Raw genomic sequence first — 22,582 nt, forward strand, 5'->3', positions numbered from 1 at the left:
CTAAAGATGCTAAGGATAACCTTAAAAGGCCCAAAGCCTGGGGAAAAATTGTGAATCAAATCATTTATCACAAAACAACGTAATAGGATTTTAGTGCACTATATTCGTATAATCACATCCATATTAAGCCTTTTTCATTATTCTCTGAATTGCCATAAGCCAAAATGAATACCTTCCCATCAGATTTACTGCCTCCAGACAACAATTTTTTAAGCTGATAAATTCATAATGTAAAATTCTAGGGCTGGCCGGTTAGCTCAGTTAGTTAGAGCACGGTGCTATAACACCAAGGTCAAGGGTTAGGATCCCCATGCTGGCCAGCCACAAAGGAAAAAAGAAAAAAGTAAAATTCTGTCTACTCATCTTTAAGATTCTTTCTAGCCCAAAACGCTTCGCTAGTTGGTTATTTGGGTCCCTCACTCTTCCTTGCTTGAGACTTGCCCAATTTCATTTCTTCTTCCAGCTGAGGACCAATTTTAGAACACAGGTGAAATAGTTTGAGTTAATCTTTTTTTTAATTTTTTTTTATTTTTGAGAGTTAATCATATTATTAGCACTTGCAAGGCCCTGCATGACCCGGTACCTGTTGAGCTTTCACCACTCCTTCAAATTACTGATAAAACCAAACTTTTCAAAGTGTCTGTATATGTTATACTATTTCTGGACTCCAAGACTTTGCTCATATTGTCCCTTCTCTCCCCCACCACGGCAGTTATAAAGTCCTTTCTACGGTGAAATGTGTTCTGACTTCCAATTAGCCAATTTCTTTTACACAACCCAGCTTGTAAATTAAAGCTCCTTATGCTATGATTCCAGAAGCCTTTTAAGACTTCCTGAATAAAATTCAGCCTTCTTGAGTACGTGGGCCTTTTAACAATATTCCATACTCCTTTCAGAGCCCTAAGCACAGTAAACATAACAATTCTTCAATTACTTATGAACTTAAATACACTCTCCAGCCAGGAATGTATTTTAATAGGTAGTTTCCAGAAACAGAGAACTTGAGGCCAAAAAGTGGAGTGTTGGGATATCAGAAATAGTCCCAAGCCCGTTGGGTGATTTTTTTTTTTTTTTTTTTTTTTTTTGGTCACTAGCCTAAATCACCACCCCTCATATGACCGCCAAATACCGCACCACAATCCACCCGTTCCTCATCAACTAATCTAATCAGGTGCCATTCGCAAGATTTTTCTTCCATAAAACTCTGAGCTTTCTTTCAGCAGTCTAGACAAATAGCCCCACACTATCTCCTCAGTTTCATATTCATCACTATCCCATTTTCCTTGGCTTCAAACCAAGCTAACATGTGAAACCTTGAATTCGAACGTTCCTCGCCGCGAGACCTTAACAGCAGAGCCCAGGGAAGCAATTTCCCGCCAGAAGCGGCTTCCAAATCCTGCGAGATTGAGGACGCGAGGTCAGCCTATGAACATGCGCAGTAACAAACTCGACCTTCTAGCTACAGGCACCCAGACGTCCTCCAAAATCCCATAATCCTCTCCCCACATATTTCCTGTTTATCTAGCTCAGCCGTAAGTAGTTTCTATTAGTCGCGCTGCAGTGTCCGGTGGATGTAGGTGAGGGAAAGTTTTTCTGTTCGTTGTTGCAGTTGGCGTTCATTGTTTGGAATAAGTCAAGTTTCGGGAGTCACCGCTGCTGCCGTCAACATGTCGGTCCCAAGCTCACTCATGAAACAACCGCCCATCCAGTCTACGGCTGGGGCCGTCCCGGTTCGCAATGAGAAAGGTACTGTGCCGACTCCTCTTCCAATCGGATCTTAGCTCTTCCTGCCCCAGCATCTTCCAAACCTCCCCCGGGCCGATCACCCCAACCTCGCCGACCCTTAAGACCGGCCCCCAATTTTCTCGACCTTCACCCCCACCAATGGGGTGGAACCCAGTTGCATCTGATCTTTTTTCTGCTCTTATATACAGCAAGCACTCGTCTTCCCTTGGCCTCCACAAATTCCTTAGACTGCTATATGTAGTTAATTCTTGTTTATAGAGCATTGTGCGGCATACAGTCTCTCTTTTGTTATCCAAGGCAGTCTGTATACTCTGCTTTTATAACTCTTATCCATTATTTTAGTTATTTATGTGTCTGTCTCCACCTACTAGATCATAAGCTCATAACCTCCTTGACGGAGGAACCATGTCGTCTTCAACTTTTTATCCTTTTTTTTTTTTTTAAAGTTGCCCGGTAAGGGGATCTTAACCCTTGACTTGGTGTTGGCAGCACCACGCTCTCCCAAGTGAGCAACTTTTTATCCTTTTAGCCAACGTAGTGACGGTGTTTAATACATTGAAAACAAAGTTGTGTACGACAGTGTCCGTAACCTTAAAGAATTCATATCTAGTAAATGTAAGACATGCAGAGAGGTACATTCTAAGCTAACCTGTGCGGTCCTTCACGCTTGTGATGCCTGTCATATATATAATTTAATCCAAGCGCTGTGGGAGGGCAGAAAAGGGGTGATCACTTCAGTTGGGGTAATCAAGGAAAGCTTCCTGAAGAAGGTGGCATTTAATTTGATCCTTAATGGATGGGTAGGATTTCTACAAGTGCAGATGGAGGAACACCATAACTGTTTAGGGAGTCCGACTAGAGTTTTTTTCAGTAATGATGTTGGGAAATAATATCAATTCTTTCTTTTTTGTTTTTAAAATATACCGGTCAGCCCGCCCTTTTTTTCTTTTTTAACTCATCATTGCTTGAGAATTATCCTTTGGATACATATAGAACTAATTTGTTCATTTTAACTGTTTATGAATTACGTTGTATAATTAAACCATAGTTTATTCTCTATTGAGAGAGAGTTAGTTGTTTTGGTTTTTTTCCTGTTATAAAAGTGCTGCAGTTGTGATTCTTGTGTAAAAATTTCTAAAAGTTCATCATCAACTTTACTACCTGTTGCCAGTTGCTTTCCAAAGTGAGTTGTAAAAGTTTTTATTTCCCGTAGATTCATCCACATGCTTAATTGTATCAGATTTTTAAATTTTTGCCCAATCTAATAGATATGAAATAGTATTTCATTATTTTACTTTGCTTTTCCCTGATTTTTAGTGATGCCGGGCATCTTGTTCATGTGTTTATCAGCTCTCTGGGTTTTCTTCTCTATGAATTAACTGTTTCTGTCAGTTACCCACTTTCTGTTTACTGTGCTTTTATATATTCCAAATCTATAATATTCTTTGCCTCATTTTTTGGCTTGTCTTTTAATTTTAATTATGGAGTCTTCTGTTACACAGATGATTTAGTTTTAGTGTTATCAGATGTATCAACTTTATCTTTTATGGTTTGTGCTTTTTATGTATATTGTTTAAGAAATCCTTCCCTACACTGAAATACGCATATTCATATCAATATATATATTTTTTATCTTTTAAGTGTTTGTATATACTAAGTAGAATCAAATACATGATTATACAAGACAGACTCTAGTTAAGGATCTTACAGTCCAATAAGGAATGTAAATATTTAAGATATGTTTTTCACCAGTGGATATTTAGTCCATCTAGAACTTTTTATTTGTATGGTGGAAGTTAGAGGTCTAATTTTACCGTATGCTATATAGTTAGGCAGTTGTCCCTCTTCTGTTGGTTTAGTAGCCCATCTATTCTCCACTTTTATTTTTTTTTTTTGGTCTGGCGGCTGGCAGGTACAGGGATTGAACCCCGGACTTTGGTGTTACCAGCACTGCGCTCTAACCAACTGAGTAACCAGCCAGCCCTCCATTGATTTTTAATGCCACTTCTGTAATACACTCAAGTTTTCATACAAGTTTCTTTCTCTGCTCTCTATTCTGTTCCTTTGGTCTTTATGTACTTCCTGAGTCAATGACATTGTGTTTTAATTACCCTGACTTTAAATAAACTTCGCTATCTGATACAAAAACTCTCCCCCCATCCCACTTTATTCATATTCTTCAGAATTGTCTTGGCTCTTTTTGGCCTCCTATCTTTCCATATGATTTTAGAATCAGCTGAGGGACAACTTTTAATGGAATTTTATTAAAATTATACATTGAGATTGTAAATTATAGTTTACTTCAGGCACAGTTGCCATCTTCTCACTCTTGAACATGATATATTTCTCCATTTATTTAGATCTTTTATCTTTTAATAAAATTTTATGTTTTTCCTCCTCCTAAAGGCCTTGTACATTGTTCGTTGAATTTCTTCCTCCATATCTTATAAATTAGTTGCTGTTGCAAATGGTATATTTTAAACTGTATTTTCTAATAATATGTAGCTAATATACAGGTACACGTATTTTCTACGTAGGTCTTTTATTAAGCATTTACCCTGAAGTCTTTTAGCTTGTCTATTGGTTATCTTGTATTTTCACATAGACAATCTTGTAGTCTGCAAATTATGTCAGTTTCTTCTTTCCTTTTCAATCCTTATATCTTTTACCTCTTTTTTTTTTTTTTTTTTTTTTATCCACATTAGAACCATAGTACAGTGTTGACTGGAAGTGTGATAGGGATGACATAAGGATGCCCACTGTTTTTGTTGGGGTTTTTTTGTTGTTTTTGGCAGCTGGCCTGTACAGGGATCTGAACCCTTGATCTTGGTGTTAACACCACATTCTAACCAACTGAGCTAACCGGCCAGCCCACCACTGTTTTTTAAAGAGAATGAATGCTTTTAATGTTTTATCATTAAGTATAATGTTTGCTGTATCAAGATTATGTGACTTAAAAAAAATAATATATTGCTTCCCCCACCCACCCTTAGTTTTCTCAGGCTAAGCCATCCTTATAGTCCTGAACTTAATCCTACTACATCATGATGGTGGCTTAGGGTTTTGTTTTGTGGTTTTTGTTAGTTTTTACATTGCTGGGATAAATATGCTATTATGTTATTTAGTATTTTTGTATATATGTTCATAAGAGAAATCTACCTAAAGTTTTCCTTATAAAATGAGTTGGTTAGTTTTCACTGTCTTTCTATTCACTGGAATTGTTTGTAAAAGAGAGATTATCTACTCTTGCAGATTTGATAGCACATAAGCTAAAAGGAAAAGGTAGAAACAGACAAGATTAGAGTAAGATAAAATAAGAATATTGAGTTATGTGGTAATATATCATAAAGACAGGGGGACTTTTTTTTTACTGTTTCACTGACCACCTTCCTCCACTTCATTGTACCCGAGGTAGGCCTCATTATCATTAGTGTTGGTATTTAAAAGAATGCCTTCCTGTGACTTAGCCTTTGTAAGAAAGCACCATAAGTTGAATAGATGGTCAGGCTGGTGATTAGCTCAGTTGGTTAGAACACAGCCTTATAACACCAAGGTCATGGATTCGGATCCCCATACCAGCCAGCTACCCCCCCCATGCCACCCCCCCAAAAAGATGAATAGACTATTGAGTAATGGCTCTCTTCTTCTCCTGCTTAGACTCTAGTCTACCAGGAATACAGGGCTCTACCTGCAAAGGGCAGGGGTTGAAGGACATTGGGAAAGAGGCTACTAAAACATAAGTTATTTTCCTCATCCAGGTGAGATTTCAATGGAGAAAGTGAAGGTGAAACGTTATGTGTCTGGAAAGAGGCCAGACTATGCCCCTATGGAGTCCTCAGATGAGGAGGATGAAGAATTTCAGTTCATTAAGAAAGCCAAAGAACAAGAAGCAGAGCCTGAGGAACAGGAAGAGGATTCATCTAGCGACCCCCGGCTGCGACGTTTACAGAACCGTATTAGTGAAGATGTGGAAGAGAGGTAATGTTTATGTTTCCCTGGACCTGAACTACTACAGGTTAATTAGTAACAACAACAAAAGTAATAGCTGATACTTGAATAGTACTTACTATATGCCAACTGCACTGTTCCAAGCAGATTACATTTACTAATTCTTAGAATCTGTACAATAACCTTATGAGATAGGTACTATTATCCCCCATTTTATTTATTTATTTATTATTATTATTTATTTATTTATTTATTTTAAAGATGACTGGTAAGGGGATCTTAACCCTTGACTTGGTATTGTCAGCACCATGCTCTCCCAAGTGAGCTAACTGGCTATCCCTGTTTAGGGATCCGAACCCGTGGCCTTGGTTTTATCAGCACCACACTCTCCCAGGTGAGCCATGGGCCAGCCCATCCCCATTTTATAAATGAGGAAGCTGAGGCACAGAGGAGTTAGGAAAGTAACATGACCAAAGTTACACAGACAGTAAGTGCCAGCTTCAGAAAACAGATTACTTCTGGTCTAAAGGCCCTAATTAACTTATTAAGGGGATAGAAAACACAGACCATTCATTGGTTTGTTGAGGGGAGTCTTTTTAGCACAAGGATGTTTTATAAAATTTGAGAAATTGATTTTATCCATCTACTTATTCTAAATGCTAATAAGGGGAAATGACACTGATGAAGTAGGAGAAAAGACCTGATGTCTCATGTTGGAAAGAGAGCCCCCCAATGAGAGATTTTGTTCATTGTGTATTGAGTGAGGCATTATTTTACAGAGTAGGTCAGAGGTGCTGAACTGTCACAGTTCATATTGTCTCGGGAATTTTTTCACAGAGCTCCTAGGCCAAAACAGTTCTGTTTATTTTATTAAGTAGTTAGATCCAAATAATAAGTATTTGTCTAACAACTTAGCCACTTGAAAAATACAATGCCCAAGGGCTGGCCAGTTAGCTCGGTCAGTAGAGTACAGTGTTGTAACGCCAAGGTCAAGGATTTGGATCTCTGTACAGGCCAACACCCAAAAAATAAAAAAGAAAAATATAATGCCCAATAAAGAAAAAACATTTTTATTTCATTCTTACATAACCACAATTTCTTACCAGTGAGATTTGTGTACCTGCTGGACACTGACAACTTCACAGACCTTGGAATCAGTCGGCACTGTCACTCTCTCCTTTCCTGTTCCATATTGATTATCCTGCTCTACTTGTTTGTTTTTTTATCACAGCAGCCACAAAAAAACCCAGCTTCTCAAAGATATGATGTCATTGAAAGGAATGAAGTATGATCTAATGTTAAACTGAACTACCTTGAGCTATTAAAAATATCCCAGTGCACCTCTGTGAGTTTGCTGTAATGCCCCAGGATGTCTCAACATATTTTTAATGTTTTAGGACCAATTTGACTATTTGCTGACACTCTGGTTTAATTTCTTTAATCTGCACCTCAGTTCCCCCATCTGAAGACTTCAATATTAATGAAGGTAAACATAATTCCAGGGTGCTCTGTGACTAGGGAAATATGGCTGATGCTTCCTCATTTTTGTGACATTGGGGTTATACTTGGAGATACTGTTTTTCAGATTGGCTCGACATCGGAAAATAGTGGAACCTGAAGTAGTAGGAGAAAGTGACTCAGAAGTAGAAGGAGATGCTTGGCGCATGGAACGAGAAGATAGCAGTGAAGAAGAAGAGGAAGAAATTGATGATGAGGTATAAAAAATGAAAATGGGGTTTTTTTGTGTGTGTATAAAAAAAAAATTGGGGCTGGTGCTCATTTGTTGAGTCCCTAGAGGTACCAGATTGCTACTATTAGCAGAACTCTGATCATGTTCCCTGTTTGTTGGGGATAGGATTGAAAATAGAATGGTGCTAAGTTGCATTTACTCATATCAGTATTTGTTGAGCTTGTGAAGGGGAAAAAAATGAAAAGTCCTCTTAGCGCATAGGCCGTTTGACTGGCTTAGATGTATGACTTGATAGGAAATAGAGCGGCGCCGTGGCATGATGCGTCAGCGAGCACAGGAGAGAAAAAATGAAGAGATGGAAGTCATGGAGGTGGAAGATGAAGGACGTTCTGGGGAGGAGTCAGAATCAGAGTCTGAGTATGAAGAGTACACAGATAGTGAAGATGAGATGGAGCCTCGTCTTAAGCCGGTCTTCATTCGAAAGTAAATATCTCACTCACCAGGCCTGAATCTACAGTTACTACTTTCTGAGCTTTTTTTTTTTTTTTCCAGCCTCTGGCGGGGTACAGGGATCCAACCCTAGACCTTGGTATTATCAGCACCATGCTCTAACCAACTGAGCAACCGGCCACCCCACACAGTTACTACTTTCCAGATCTGAGGATAATAGCTTTTCTATCCCATGAGCTTCTGAAATCTGAGCACTAAGTGAAAGTCTTTTGCTCAGTGCCCTAGCCCTGCAGGGTAGTTGCTAAGGAATATCTTAGTGTTAGCAGAGAACCTGAGTTTGTTTTCACATCTCCCTTTCCAGTTAAAGAGCACATATCTGCCCAAGGTCATATATTTTAAGCACAAAATTAAGCTCGAAGAGCTTTCCTAGTGGAAAGAAATCCTACCACTTACAGTCCAGCAGGTTCCTTGCTATCCAGGCATTTCTCAAAAATGAATGGAATTTTGGTGCTCTAAAGACCTGGGGTGACTCCTGTTTTCCGCTCTTTACAAATAATAGAGCCAAAGATTGTTTGGTTTTGTTTGATTTGGATGGGACTAGATCTAGGGGAGCAAAGAGCTTCACTCTAAGGAGAAATTAACAGGATCTCTGTGATGCAGGAAGGACCGGGTGACAGTTCAAGAACGTGAGGCTGAGGCATTGAAACAGAAGGAGCTGGAGCAGGAAGCAAAACGCATGGCTGAGGAGAGGCGCAAATACACGCTTAAGGTACTGGGGAGTGGTTGCAAGGAGTAGTGTAATTAGGTTTGTCTGAGAATAAGGAAATCCAATGGCTGAATTGTTCCCCCTGTTCAGATTGTAGAAGAGGAGACCAAGAAAGAGCTGGAGGAGAACAAGCGATCCCTGGCTGCACTGGATGCACTCAATACCGATGATGAAAATGATGAAGAGGAATATGAGGCATGGAAAGTTCGAGAGCTAAAAAGAATCAAGAGGGACAGAGAAGATCGAGAAGCGTGAGTAGCAGGATGGACCTAGAGTTAATGCTGCTAATGGAACAGGTTTCTAGTAGGGTATTTCTGAAGCTCATTACCTACTCTGAGTTCCATTTCAGCTTTCTCTAGCGTTCTTGCAGCTTGGTGAGTTTCTCATAATTGGAATGTGAGTTTTACAGTTACAGTGAAATCAGAGAAGTAAAACACACTTTGTCAGTCTCAATGATAGAGTGCCAGCTAATATTCCTTTTAGTTTCCTATTAGACACACACAAGTTACTCACTGTTACCAGTTATCTCTTGTGGCAAAACAACCCAACCCAAATTGAGTGGCTTGAAACAATTTATTATTTCTCACAATTTTGGAGGTTGGCTGAACATTTGCTTTACTGGTTTCACCTGGGCATGTTTATGTACTTGTGTCTAGCTGGAGGGTTAACTGAGCTAGAAAATCCAAAAGGGCTTCACTCACATGTCTGGTCGTTGGTACTGGCTAACAGCTAGGATGCCTCACTTCTTCAGTAGGTTAGACTGGCCTCCTTACATAGCAGTCTCGGGGTAGCATTCCAAGAGGGCAAAGGTGGAAGCTGGCAAAGTCTCCTCAGCCTTAGGTTCCAGAACTCATCATTATTTCTGCCATATATTGGTCACAAAGCCAATCCAGGTTTAAGGATGTAAAGAAATATACCTCTGGATAGCAGGAGCAGCAAAGTTACATTGAAAAGGGGCATGCATAGGAGGAATAAGTTCTGATGTTTTCTTGCACAGTAGGGTAACTATGGTTAACAGTTAACTTTTGTATATTACATGACAGTTAAAGGAGAGGTTGTTGAATGTTTTTGCCACAAATGATAAATGCATGAGATGATTGATACATTAACTACTCTGACCCAATTATTATACAACATTTATGTATCAAAATATCAGATTTTACCCCATAAGGATGTACAATTACAATGTGTAAGTTAAAATTTAAAAATAAATTTAAAATGGTAATAAATTTAGGGCCAGCCCATGGCTTACTTGGGAGAGTGTGGTACTGATAACACCAAGGCTACAGGTTCAGATCCCTATATAGGGATGGCTGGTTTGCTCACTTGGGAGAGTGTGGTGCTGACACCACCAAGTCAAAGGTTAAGATCCCCTTACTGGTCATCTTTAAAAAAATAATAATAATAATAGTAAATTTTAAAAGGCAGGGTGGGACATACATGCTGTTTGGAGAAGAATTGTAGCACTTCAATAGTCTACCAAACTTTGTCAGAATAGAATCACCTGAGCTGCATCACCCAGTCCTATAAATTACAAGGTATGAGAAGGTAATTCCAGATTACAAAGGAATACCGTCAATAGATAACTCTGTCCTCAGCCTGTAATTTCTAAGGTTCTTATCCTAAGCTTTTAGGAATCCATGCAACCTCTATAACTGTATGCAGAATTATGTGTATATGTGCATTTTTCTGGAGAAAAGGGATCTGTGACCCCTTCTCCCTCCAAAAAAAGTCACTGCAATTTAATTAATGATGGTAATCTATGGTTTATGACATGCAAGCACATATATGATTGTGATGGATTTACATAAAGGAATATCAGCTAAGTCCTACGTAGTTATTTTAAATTCCCTCTGGAAGTTTGCAGTACCTGGTCTGGCAGACATAATGAAGACCAACTCACCTTTTTGCTTATTGAGCTCCTGTTTTTGATTCCTAACAGGCAATAACTAGAATTAAAGAAGGTGAATAATGCTTGAGAAGAAATGGGACTGTGTTATTTTCAGATAAGTGGGTCTGTCTGAAGCTGGAAAAATACTAATAAATAGTTTTGCTCTCTGGACAGACTTGAGAAGGAGAAAGCAGAAATTGAACGCATGCGAAACCTGACTGAGGAAGAGAGGAGAGCTGAGCTTCGAGCAAATGGCAAAGTCATTACCAACAAAGCTGTTAAGGGCAAATATAAGTTCTTACAGAAGTATTATCACCGGGGTGCCTTCTTCATGGTAAGAGAAAAGGGAGTCATAAAATTGGGCAGTAGGAATAACTCAGAAGTTTTGAATTCGTTTTTTCCCCCCAAGAATAAACTGTCCTGGAATGTTATTTCCACTTGCCGTTGGTCAACTTTCTCATTTGCTTAGCCTCAGAAGAATATAAACCCAGAGAAAAATATTAGCAACTGAATTGTAGAAGTAGCAGCTACTGTTCTCTATTTTGACCTCAGCTCTCTGAAAGAGGAAATGGTGTAATGAAAAAATTGAGGAAATGAAATAGTGATGTATGCAGATACTAGACTAATGAGGTCCCCCTAATCACTTAGATATTATTTCCTAGCCAAATGAGACATGTTGTTTATGTGAAAACCAAGCTCTGCAAATAGCTTTACATTAACTTACATTTGCATGGCAGTTTAGTTCACTTCATTCTGAGCTGACAGAAAGTGACTAAGCCTAACTAACCAAAAGAGTGGTTAATTATCTAACCATTATGTGAAATGCCATTGTCTTTGTTCTTCATATAAAGACCATGGTCAAAATAATAGTCTGTTAACCCTGTATAAAGTGATGTGGATTCTTCCAAGTTATTGGGATTAACCCCAGTGATAATTCCTTAAAAAGGGAATAGCAGGAAAGGTAATGGGAGAGTTGATTGCATTTATTACTCTGACAGCATATAGTTTGTTAAATTATTTCCTACTGTTAAAAAGGAGTTTGTATCAAAACTCTTTCAAGTGAAAAGGAGCTTTTTCAAGTGCTGTACATCAAACCCTAAATATCCTCACCGTGGCTAAATTTCTGCCCTTTGTTGCAGGTACTGATAAAATTTCAAAGCTTCAGTGGAGGTTTTCTTACTACCTTCCAATATCAGTTGCAGTCTGCCTGATCATCAGGAAATGTTTGCTTATTATGTAGTTTTCCAGCATATGTGATTTTCTATAGTCAGTGGAGATGATGAATTACTTCTTGTACTGCTTCAAAGTCATGAAGTATCTTTTCTTAAACATTTCAGCAGCTTTAATAATTAAGCTTCTTGAAGTAGTGCATTGCTGGCTAAGATAAATAAGGAAAGTTTATGTGAAAGTCAGTCTTTTGGTGCACATACTCAAATATTGACTCTTCTCATCTGGACAAGGAGAATGAAATTGAAATGGCTTCTGGGATTAAACGAGGGACTTTCAGGTCCTAACAGAAAAGTAGGTCTTACAAAAACTTTTAATTGTCCTACTTTTAAACTGGGCCTTTCTATATTAGAAGGGAAAAGGATACACGAAAACTGTATTTGTTTAAGAAACTCACCTCTTCTGTGAAGCCTTTCTTAACCAAGGTAGTACTGTTTTTAATTCCTTCAGCATGTTATGTTTATAATCTGTATGGCAGCATTGTAGTCTAACATGTTGATTTAAAATTGTTCTGTATTTTTTTATGTTGCCTGTTCACCTTGGGTCTCTATTTACTTCGTATTTCTTTGTGCATTTATTGTGTAAAGGTTACTGTTTAGCATTGCTAGAGAATACATAATCCTTGCCCCAAAAGGGCTCACAGTCTAAAAGTGGGTCTGAGGCGAATTTATACACTATAACATAAGGAAAAGTGAAAGTACTTTGGGGGTTCTGAAGAGGGCGCTGTTATTTGGTAGAAGATTGAAAAGGATGACATAAAGGAGGTAACATTTAAGATGTATAGACATTTTTGGCATAAGACATTCCAGGTGAAGAGACCTGCAGGAGTGGAGGCAGAAATTATCAGCTGTAAAGGGAAGTGGCAAGAAGAGCTTAAAAGGTAGATTAAGGCTATATACTATTTGGTCTTGACTGCTACACAGAGGAGTTGTGTTTAATAAAGTAGATAACCACTGAAGTTTTTGAGCAAGGCAGAGATATGAGATTTGTGTTTTAGAAACACTAATAGGGCTGGTTGGTTAGCTCAGTTTGTTAGAGCTTGTTGCTGATAACACCAAGGTCTAGGTTTGAATCACTGGACCAACCAGCCACCAGAAAGAAAAAAAGAAAGAAAAGAAACTTTAATGCAGTGACATTAGACTGTAGGAAAAAAACTGTAATAACCCTGGTAATGAGAGTTTATAAAATGTGGCAGCTGATGGAATGTACATAGAGGTTGATCAAATTTTGAATCTATAATTGAGAGAATGTTGGTCCTACTAACAAAAAAGTTAAATCGGGAGAATAGGCTGATTTGGAAAGGCGGGAAAAATGATTTTCACTTTAGATGTGAATTTGAAGTCCCAATAAAATATCCAAGTTAAGATGTATAAAAGGCAGAAAATTCAGGACTGGAGTTTTGAGAAGCCTGTATAGAGTTGAAGTCCTATGAGTAAATGAGCACATTGAGTGCAGAGAGAATAAGCCAGCCTTCAAGAAATGTCTACACTTAGGAAAGAGAAAGACAATATAAGAAAAAAAAATCATCTCATCTAGAAGGTGTAGCTCTTGAAGAAAGGCTTAATATCTTCTGCTTTCTTTGTATCCCTTGTTGTAGTTTATTAATTTGTGGTTTGAATATATGGGAAACAAAATCAGAATACTGATAAGATTATTTTCTACAGGATGAGGATGAAGAGGTATACAAGAGAGATTTCAGCGCACCTACCCTGGAGGATCATTTCAACAAGACCATTCTTCCTAAAGTCATGCAGGTATGGGGAGCCTTAATAATATGAGAAAAGTAATGTATTTTGAGGGCTGAGGCATGATATATTTGGTGGTGTAACTCATCGTCCATCCTTCCCTAAGGTCAAGAACTTCGGACGCTCTGGTCGGACCAAATACACCCACCTTGTGGATCAAGACACTACGTCCTTCGACTCAGCATGGGGCCAAGAGAGTGCCCAGAACACCAAGTTCTTTAAGCAGAAGGCAGCTGGGGTACGAGATGTATTTGAGAGACCATCTGCCAAGAAGCGGAAAACTACCTAGGGTCCAACTACTTATTCTTCCAGCTGTGGGACACAAGAGGAAGTCTCAGCATCTTCTCCTTGATTGGCTTTTACCATTATTTTTACATGGCTCCAGTTTTCAGCCTATTGGACCTACTGCCATACTTGTGACATTGGGTACCCCAGTCTTTGGAGGTGCTTTGTGGTTTGGACTCAGACTGAGAAACCCACAGAAAAGTACTATCCAAGTAGGATTAGAGGCTTCCCACTTAAGACTATTTCTGAGAAATCTTAGATTTCATCACTACTGTGGCTTCCCATATTTATTTGGGACTGTTCTGAGTTTGGGTCAGAAATGTGGGCATGTAAGTAGCTAATGCATTATTACTTCTACCTTAGGGTTACAAGTAATATACCAAGAAATCTAAGCTCATTGAAACCTGTTCTGCATTTTTGGTTGGAGTCAGTTTTTCTAGGTAAACATTCTTTTTGATTCATTATGTATGCAAGTCAAGAAATAAAAGAATCACACACCAAGAGGATTTTTAGCATGACACTGGAAATAAAAGGTGCAGGCTGACAAGTATTAAATACCTATTAACTAACTTAAAAGACAGCAGGAAATTGTCAGGCAGAGGGTGTTTCACATTTTGGTCATTCTTTTGATCTCAGAAACAAACTCAGATTTTAGACACGCTTTTTTTTTTTTTTTTTTTAAATAAAGATGACCGGTAAAAGGATCTTAACCCTTGACTTGGTGTTGTCAGCACCACGCTCTCCCAAGTGAGCTAACCGGCCATCCCTATATAGGATCCGAACCCGTGGCCTTGGTGTTATCAACACTGCACTCTCCCGAGTGAGCCACAGGCCGGCCCCTAGACAGGCTTTAAGTAGCACCCAGATTTTTGTTACATGAGCAAATAGATGTGTTTGGTTGTCCGTGCTCTCTAAACTGTAGCTGAACATAGAACAAAGAGTAACCCATGAAATGGGACAGGGTATCCGTCTTAAATGAATCCAAGTACCTACCAATATCTTCTTGCCCAATTCATATATCAGTGCTCTCGCAGTATAATGCAGTGGCATCATACTAGTCAATTCATTTTCCCATTTAATATTTACTATATAGCCATGCATATGGCAGAGCACCAGGAGTACTAGGGGTTATAAGGAGTGAAATTTAACCAGTGGGGAGACAATTTTCTCAATTACATTAAAAAAATGAGAAGACCAGGGCCAGCCCATGGCTCACTTGGGAGTGTGTGATGCTGATAACACCGATAACACCGAGGCCACGGGTTCGGATCCCTATATAGGGATGGCCGGTTAGCTCACTTGGGAGAGCGTGGTGCTGACAACACCAAGTCAAGGGTTAAGATCCCCTTACTGGTTTATCTTTATTAAAAACAAACAAACAAAAAAAAAACCCGGGAAGACCAAGGTCTTTTTACATCTTTTAAATGCCCTACTGAAAGCATCACTCATAAACCATATAATATTCTAACAAACATGGGGGCTGGCTGGTTAGCTCTGTTGGTGAGAGCGTGGTGTTGGTAACACTAAGGTCAAGAGTTCAGATCCCTATACCAGCCAGCAACCAAAAAAAAAAAAAAAAAAAAATACAAGGGCAAATAATTATGAGGTAATAAGAAAAACTACAAGTCACTGTTGTAAGGGATACAATCTAACAATGATGCTAGAGCCAAAATGAGAATAAGGCCTTGAATTTCTTGTGGAAAAGCATGTATAGCTGCCATAAGGCCTCCTTTCCCCTACTTAAGTTTTGTTTTTGGTGGCTGGTCAGTACAGGGATCAAACCCTGGATCTTGGTGTTAATCAGCACCACACTCTAACCAACTGAGCTAACCGACCAGCCCTTAAGTTTAAAAATAACCATTGCCATCTTCTATTCTTACCATGTTCCCACCTCAGGTACCTAAATTCTAATTCACAGTGGCTTAGGAACTGGATTGGTAACTTAAATCTATATATAGTGGCTCCTAGGCATGTGCTGGCCTTCTGTTCATGCCACTGTGTACAGTAACTTTGCTGAGACTCCGAGTATATCTTGAATTACTGCTGAGAGCTAGTCAGATGAATGAGACTGGCCTGCCACCTTGCATCTGCATCTGAACATGAGGTACTCTGATTCTTCACATAGGTCCATAAAGAGTCATGAGAGGGTCATGTAAATTAAGTTATACTCCAACATATAAATTCCCCACAACAAAACAGGCTATACATTCCACTTGGTCCAAAGTGATAAAACTGCAAAAAAAGACAAAAGTCTTTATTGCAATAAATTAATCCAACAGGTATGTCTGAAAAAGCACATATCAGTTGGTTAGGGCAATAAGAGCCTCTACCACGTTGCCCATGTGTTCCCGCAAGCTCCGCTCTGCTGCTGCTCGAGAGATTTCCATCTCTGTCATCTGCAAGAAAAAGATCAATCATGTTACCCTAGGTCTCCTCCCAGGCATTAAGGTGCCACCAAACATGCTTACTATTTGTTTCAGGAAACAACCCAAATTAAGCAGAACAACCTCCCCTGTTCATATACTAGGCACTGCTACTCACTATCAGCTCCAGATCTTCCTTCTTGATGGTGACTTTTGCCAGTTCCTTCTCCCTGCAAATATTTATATACATTAGTCTTTATTCTCCACCTTTACCATAAATTCCCAGGAAGGATCATTCCCTCCTGTGCTTGGCAAATAAATGAATCCTGATAAGCCGCTGCGTGAAAATACAAAATGAATCCCCCTAATATCCCCATCCTTTCTCCTGCAGTCATTACAGCAAACAGCTGGCAGCAAGTGTTGCCAGGAGGCCTTCCTTCCACTAACAAAAGAGTAAAGTTGCAAACCCTAGAAGAACAGTACAAAGTCTAGTTAATGGTTTTTATTTTTGTTGGGGTGCGGGGAGGGGTTGGTAAGGCTGGCTGCTTGCTGCGCTTAAGACTTACCGCTCCTGTTTAGCTTTCTGCTCCCGGGACCGTCTGTCTCCAATGACGGACATGGCCTAGGGAACAGACAAATCTAGTTACTGCTCAGCTACCCACAATTCCCAATAATCTAAAAAACCAGTAACAAGCAGCTCACGTTGACGATAACGAGTATTATCAGGAACCAAAGGCAATGTTTAATTCTATGCACCTGAGGTCCACTCAAATCCACTCCATCAAACTCCTCTTAACAAGCGGCGGGCTCCGGTGGCCGCTGTTTTCTTCAGCTCCACCCTCTATCCTAATGCCTCCTCCCGCCATCGGGATCGGGACCCCGTCCTAGAGCGCTGGTTTCCACCTACAGCCTCAGAGCCCCCTCTGCTCTCAGCCCTCTCAGACACGCTCCGGCCAACCTCACCGTCTCGAGGTTGGAACTCTGGATCTCCTTCTCCTCCGCATAGTCAGTGACCCGCTCCAGGTCCGCCGCACCACTGTCATGCTTCCGTGGCTTCTCGGGAGGCCGCTCCGGTCCGCTGGTCTCAGTCTCCAACTCCAGCTCCACATCCCCCTCAGTCGCCATATCGACTACACCGCGCCGCCGCATAGACGTGCCCCACCACGCCTTCCGGTAACTGACCCGAGCCTTCCGCCCGGAGAGGAGGCGGGGCTGTCTCTGGGCCACACCTTCTTTATACTCTGGTTCTAGAAGCTTTAGTGAAGAAGGCGTTTCTCAGACTTCCTTTGGCTTTGTAGTGTTTTCTGCAAAGCCTTCTGCCAGGCCTAACCACTCCTGAACACCCCAACTGACATCCTTTCCGCCTCTTCACCTAGTAACAATCCCCACCACCCCACCCCGCCTCCCCAAGGAATTCTGTTCAATCCGGATGGATGACGTCCAATCCTAAACCAATTAAGCATGCTAATCCACGGGAGGACAGAAGTGGAAACTATCCCTAATGTGCAGAGAACAGCGTGAAGGGCCCAAGGCGTGAGGCACTGAGGAGAAAGCACCTTCACAGCGGCATTTGCATTTACCACATCCTGGAGATGAGAGCTCCTTCCCATTTCTGCCTTAGACTGGGTGGTCAGCCCCAGCACAGCGGCAGTCCAATAGGCTGAGGACAAAAGAAGCTATTTTCTCATCTACCTTCCATCTGGTGGACCTAGGCCTAATCCCACTGACAAAGATGGTGGGTGCAAAGGCGGTCACAGGCCCCAGCACCTCCCTGGGCTTGGCACAGCAGGGTAGTGAAGTCAGCAATGTCATAGTGAAAACCCCCTTCTATCAGGTGAGAGGGTGCTTGGGCAGATAGCCTTGAAAGCGCAAAACAAGGGTTATCTGAAAAATTAGGGTAGGGTGGCTGAAGCTGGGGAGGAAAACCTGCAGAAGCCAATAAAGATAGGCCTTTTCTTTTCTCCTCTGATGTCCTTCTGGTGCTTTGACTCAATAATCAGTAAACCTCTCCTCCCATGTTCCCAGATTTTTAGGTCTAGGTAAAGGTCAATAGCTCAAGCCTATATGTAAACTTTGTGATGAAAGCCCTACTAGTTGTGTCAAAAGTAATCCTAAATAGCCTGGACATTCTGGAAATTCTTGAGTAAAAGGAAAAGGAAATTTTGGAATTCAGCCTCAGGGGTTAACCTCACTCATACATTAATATATGCCTTTCCTCAGCAAATCTCCACCTTGCTGCCCTCTATGTGCTTTATCCTCAGGTGGCTTGCTGTGAGCCTGTTCCTTGTACCAGCTGCTGCCACCCTAGGTGGCCCTCTCTCACAGAGTCTACTTATAGCCGCCTGTTCTACATCTTCCTCCATGTGGGGGCCTCAGCAGTCTGCTGCCTCCTGCTGTCAAGGACAGTAGTGGAAAGGGTCTGGGGCAAGGCACATGAGGTAAGTGGGAAGGGATTAAGTTGCAAGGTGGGAAAGGATAATGGGAGAAATCTTGAGGTTTGGATTGGAGGCAAGGGACAAATGCGTGGACATACCACTGAGAATTAGGTGCCTCTCCGTGCATTATGACTTGCCCTGCCATTTCTCACATACACTCCCCCCAGATCCGGATGCCCTTGGGGTTGTGTGTCCACCTGTTTGGCCAGTCTGACTGTCCAGTGCTCAGTGGCTCTGGGGCTGTGTACCAAGTATGTGCAGGAACTGCCACTTTCCACCTGCTGCAGGCTGTGCTGCTGGTTCACCTCCACTCCCCTACCAGCCCACGGGCACAGCTTCATAATAGGTTTGTGTGTGCTCTTTGGGTGGGGAGGGGACAGAGGAGACACAAGCTGGGTAAAGGAAATGCCAGGATGAAGTAATAGCACTGTAAAAAAAGACAGAAAACAGGTTTAAATCCCTGCTTCCCATGTGTGACCATAAGCCAGACACTCATCCTATTTGAACTTCTAGTCTTTAAAAATGGAGGTAACAGTGGGATTATTACATGTAAACACTTTGTAAACTGTAAAACATTGTCCAGGTGTTATTTAGGTATCTTTGAGTTAGAATTTGATTCAGGTGCAGAAGTCCTGTTCTCAGCCCCCTCTTACTTCCTCCTTTCCTATTCTTAGTTGTCTTTTCTCATCCCTTTCCTGTATTTTTGCTTCCTCATTTGCCTTCCCTTATAGGCGCTCTTCACTCCCCTTTGCTTTTCCTCCTCAGTCTGATTTTCTCTCTCCCTTCTAACCAGCTTCTGGCTCCTCAAGCTGCTATTCCTGTTAGGTCTCTGTGCTGTTGCCTTCTGCATCCCTGATGAGCATCTCTTCCCAGGTATTCTCCGTCTTACACCCTGATCAGCAGGAGTAGGCTAAAAGGTTTTCTAAGATAAAGAGTGGGTAGGAAGAGGAGTAATGATATGACCAGCTACATTTTCCCACTACTGGCCATCTTACAGCCTGGCATTACATTGGCATCTGTGGAGGCTTCACATTCATCCTATTGCAGTTGGTGCTTATCACAGCCTTTGCCCATTCCTGGAACAAGAACTGGTAAGGGGCACGTAACGCTAAAGGCTCTTCCTGGCGATGCTGTCTAGCATTACTAGATGCAGAAGGACTGGGCAAAGGGCATGGCAGGTCATTGGTCCCATAGTCTCCCTCTGAGCAGTATCAAAAACCTCAGCAATGTGATGACTCTGGGCCAAGTGGGATGGGTATTCACACCAGTCTTCTGGGAGAAGGGGAACAGTCAGTAAGGGGTAAAAAGAAAAGATTTGGAGCTCTAAGCCTTTGTCCACCTCCCACCTCCCACTTTTAGGCAGACAGGTGCAGCCCAAGACTGCAGCTGGTTCTTAGCTGTGCTGCTGGCCACCCTCGGATTCTACAGCATGGCAGGTGTGGGAGTTGTACTTCTGTTCCGTCACTACACACACCCAGCTGGCTGCCTGTTCAACAAGATGCTCCTCAGTCTGCACCTTTGCTTCTGTGGCCTCCTCTCCTTCCTCTCCATCACTCCTTGCATCCACCCCAGTGGGTACATGCCCTATAGCATTCCAGACTTGGGGGCTTTCAGTATAGCATATTTCATTAGCCTCCCTAATCCCAATTATCTGATAAAAGAATCTCTGCTTCCCCCAAGGGATGGGGAGACAAAAGTGCAAGTGAGGGTAGGAGTGGAGGAAATTACCACCCTGTAGACTAAAGCAGTGATACCCATTCTTCCCAGAGCAACCCTGCTCTGGCCCTCTACAAGCCTCTATCATCAGCTGCTACATCATGTATCTGACCTTCTCTGCACTGTCCAGCCGTCCTCCAGAGAGAGGTAAGGGACAGGACATGGGCTCTCCGTGCCAAGACCCTTTTTTGCTCCCAACAAATCCCCAGCTCTTTGTTCTTAACATCCTCTTCTGTTGCCCCTTCCCAGTAATCCTTCAAGGACAGAATCACACCCTGTGCCTGCCTCGCCTGAGTGAAATGGAACCCCAAACATCAGATACTTCACTAGCATTGTTGAGTGCTGGCATCATGTATGCTTGTGTGCTTTTTGCGTGGTGCGTAAGGGTGTGTAGGGGTGAGGTGTTACAGGAGGGAGGATGCTCAGGACAGGGAGGGATGGTCAGAAGAATGTCTGAAACCACAGTTTATCCAAACTTTAGAGCAAGACTAGAATGAGAAAAGCTCCCAGTGAACAGAGACACTTTCTAAGAATAGCACTTTAACAGATGATCTGTATGAGATGAATAGGGTAGGGGGAATTACTTGAGAATTTAAAATATTTGCAAAGATTTTAGGGCCCTCACATGAATAGATTTGTAAGTCTTTGGTGGAAAGGGGATCAGGGAACACAGTACCCTCCTGAGGGTTACCAGTTATGTACCAGCTGCCAATAAATGCCCCCAGACAATCCCTCCTGCTTTTTTTTTTTTTTTTTTTTTTTTTTTTTTTTTTTTAAATTTTTTTTTTTTTTTTTTTTTTTTTTTTTTCTTTCTTTTTTTTTTTTGTCTTTTTCGTGACCAGCACTCAGCCAGTGAGCGCACTGGCCATTCCTATATGGGATCCGAACCCGCGGCGGGAGAGTCGCCGCGCTCCCAGCGCAGCACTCTACCAAGTGTGCCACGGGCTCGGCCCCCCTCCTGCTTTTTGACTAGACCAGCTAGAGAACTCTCTCTTCTCTCTCAGCAGTGAGGCCTCCTACTTGGCCAAGGTATTTGGGCCCTTGTGGATTGTCAAGGTTTACAGCTATGAGTTCCAGGTGAGGATCGAGAGGTCAATATCCCCAACACCCCTCCCCCACAACACGCACACACCCACCCACCCACACCCCCTACCAACCTCTACCCAGAATGCTCAGAATCTAGCTATTACCTTTTATTGAGTACTCACAATATGCTAGGCACTGTGCTAGATACTTTACATACATAATCTCATTTAATTTAATCCTCACAACAACCCTGTGAGGTAGGTATTTGCTCCATTTTACAAATGGAGAAATTGAGGCACAAAAGATTAAACATCTTACCAAAATTCACATAGCCACTTATATACTGGAGCTAGAATTTGAACCCAGGTGTGCCTCCACTTTTTACACTAGACCAATTGTTTTAAAGGGAAGTTTCCTTGTTTAACACCCTCACATTCTTTTAAAGCCATTCTAAAACATGCTGCATTCTGTTTTGCAGAAGCCTTCACTCTGTTTCTGCTGCCCAGAAACAGTGGAGCCAGAGGTAGGTGAGTGTCAAGTGAGGAGCAATAAGAAATGGTAGATCTGTGTGGAATGCCAAAGAACCCTGAAGAGCATTCAGGAAAGTAGCCAGGGAAGGAGGTAAGAGGTGTTTCAGCAGTACTGCTCCTAGCAGCCCTTCCCTCTCTCCAGGGCAAAGGGGTGGGGTTGCCAGGCCAGCTGACCGAGAGACCCCTCCAGCTCTTCCAGGTCAAGCCCAGCATCTTTCCTACAGCTATTCTGCCTTCCACTTTGTCTTCTTCCTTGCATCACTATACGTCATGGTTACCCTCACCAAATGGTTCAGGTAGGAAGGAGGTGGGCCTAAGCTAGTCTCCTGAAAACCTATTTTAGGGAAAGAGCAATTCAAGGCCATTCCAAAGGGTCCTCAGGAGACACACGTGGGTCTGCCATAGTCTTTTGTGGGGGGTAGGACAGGTCTAACAGCTAAGGCCCTGAATTTTCTCTAACCAGAGCCTTTGGTTCCACAGCTACGAGGGTGCAGAACTGGAAAAGACCTTTACCAAGGGTAGCTGGGCTACCTTCTGGGTCAAGGTTGCTTCATGCTGGGCTTGTGTACTCCTCTATCTAGGACTGTTACTGGCACCTCTCTTGTCCCCCACCCAGGACTCCCAGCCCCCTCTTATCTTCAGGCAACAATGCCATCGCATCAGTATCGCCAGGTAACAAACAGCCTCCAGTCTAGTTCTTTTTAACAAACTGGGGTTCGTTCCCCTTGAGGTTGTACCCCTAGTTTTGGCTCAGGGGAGCTATC

General features: G+C 41.8%; 3 protein-coding genes across 5 annotated transcripts; 2 read left to right on the forward strand and 1 right to left on the reverse strand.

Annotated features, from left to right (window-relative positions):
• Positions 1-1,488: 1,488 nt before the first annotated feature.
• MFAP1 (microfibril associated protein 1) lies at positions 1,489-14,238 on the forward strand. The gene is made up of 9 exons (XM_063090948.1): positions 1,489-1,746; positions 5,505-5,724; positions 7,280-7,409; positions 7,680-7,867; positions 8,495-8,603; positions 8,691-8,851; positions 10,666-10,825; positions 13,383-13,472; positions 13,570-14,238. The coding sequence occupies exons 1-9, from the start codon at positions 1,668-1,670 to the stop codon at positions 13,750-13,752; spliced, it is 1,320 nt and encodes a 439-aa protein (XP_062947018.1). The 5' UTR covers positions 1,489-1,667; the 3' UTR covers positions 13,753-14,238.
• A 1,727-nt stretch (positions 14,239-15,965) lies between these two features.
• HYPK (huntingtin interacting protein K) lies at positions 15,966-17,330 on the reverse strand. 2 transcript variants are annotated; one of them, XM_063089623.1, is made up of 4 exons: positions 17,075-17,289; positions 16,678-16,733; positions 16,290-16,341; positions 15,966-16,144 (listed from the first exon to the last, which is right to left on the reverse strand). In XM_063089623.1, the coding sequence occupies exons 1-4, from the start codon at positions 17,258-17,260 to the stop codon at positions 16,049-16,051; spliced, it is 390 nt and encodes a 129-aa protein (XP_062945693.1). In that variant the 5' UTR covers positions 17,261-17,289; the 3' UTR covers positions 15,966-16,048. The 2 variants fall into 2 exon arrangements, with proteins under 2 accessions (XP_062945693.1, XP_062945694.1); XM_063089624.1 differs by lacking the exons at positions 15,966-16,144; positions 16,678-16,733 and having other exon boundaries at positions 16,282-16,341; positions 17,075-17,330.
• A 513-nt stretch (positions 17,331-17,843) lies between these two features.
• Positions 17,844-22,494, forward strand: SERINC4 (serine incorporator 4). Of its 2 annotated transcripts, XM_063089621.1 has the most exons (12): positions 17,844-17,945; positions 18,373-18,549; positions 18,714-18,892; positions 19,340-19,419; positions 19,544-19,637; positions 19,906-20,117; positions 20,314-20,409; positions 20,512-20,638; positions 21,267-21,339; positions 21,767-21,815; positions 21,961-22,114; positions 22,299-22,494. In XM_063089621.1, the coding sequence occupies exons 1-12, from the start codon at positions 17,844-17,846 to the stop codon at positions 22,492-22,494; spliced, it is 1,539 nt and encodes a 512-aa protein (XP_062945691.1). The 2 variants fall into 2 exon arrangements, with proteins under 2 accessions (XP_062945691.1, XP_062945692.1); XM_063089622.1 differs by lacking the exons at positions 17,844-17,945; positions 18,373-18,549; positions 18,714-18,892; positions 19,906-20,117 and having other exon boundaries at positions 19,402-19,419.
• The last annotated feature ends 88 nt before the right edge of the window (positions 22,495-22,582 follow it).

Source organism: Cynocephalus volans, chromosome 3, assembly GCF_027409185.1.
Source record: "Cynocephalus volans isolate mCynVol1 chromosome 3, mCynVol1.pri, whole genome shotgun sequence".
NCBI lineage: Eukaryota > Metazoa > Chordata > Mammalia > Dermoptera > Cynocephalidae > Cynocephalus > Cynocephalus volans.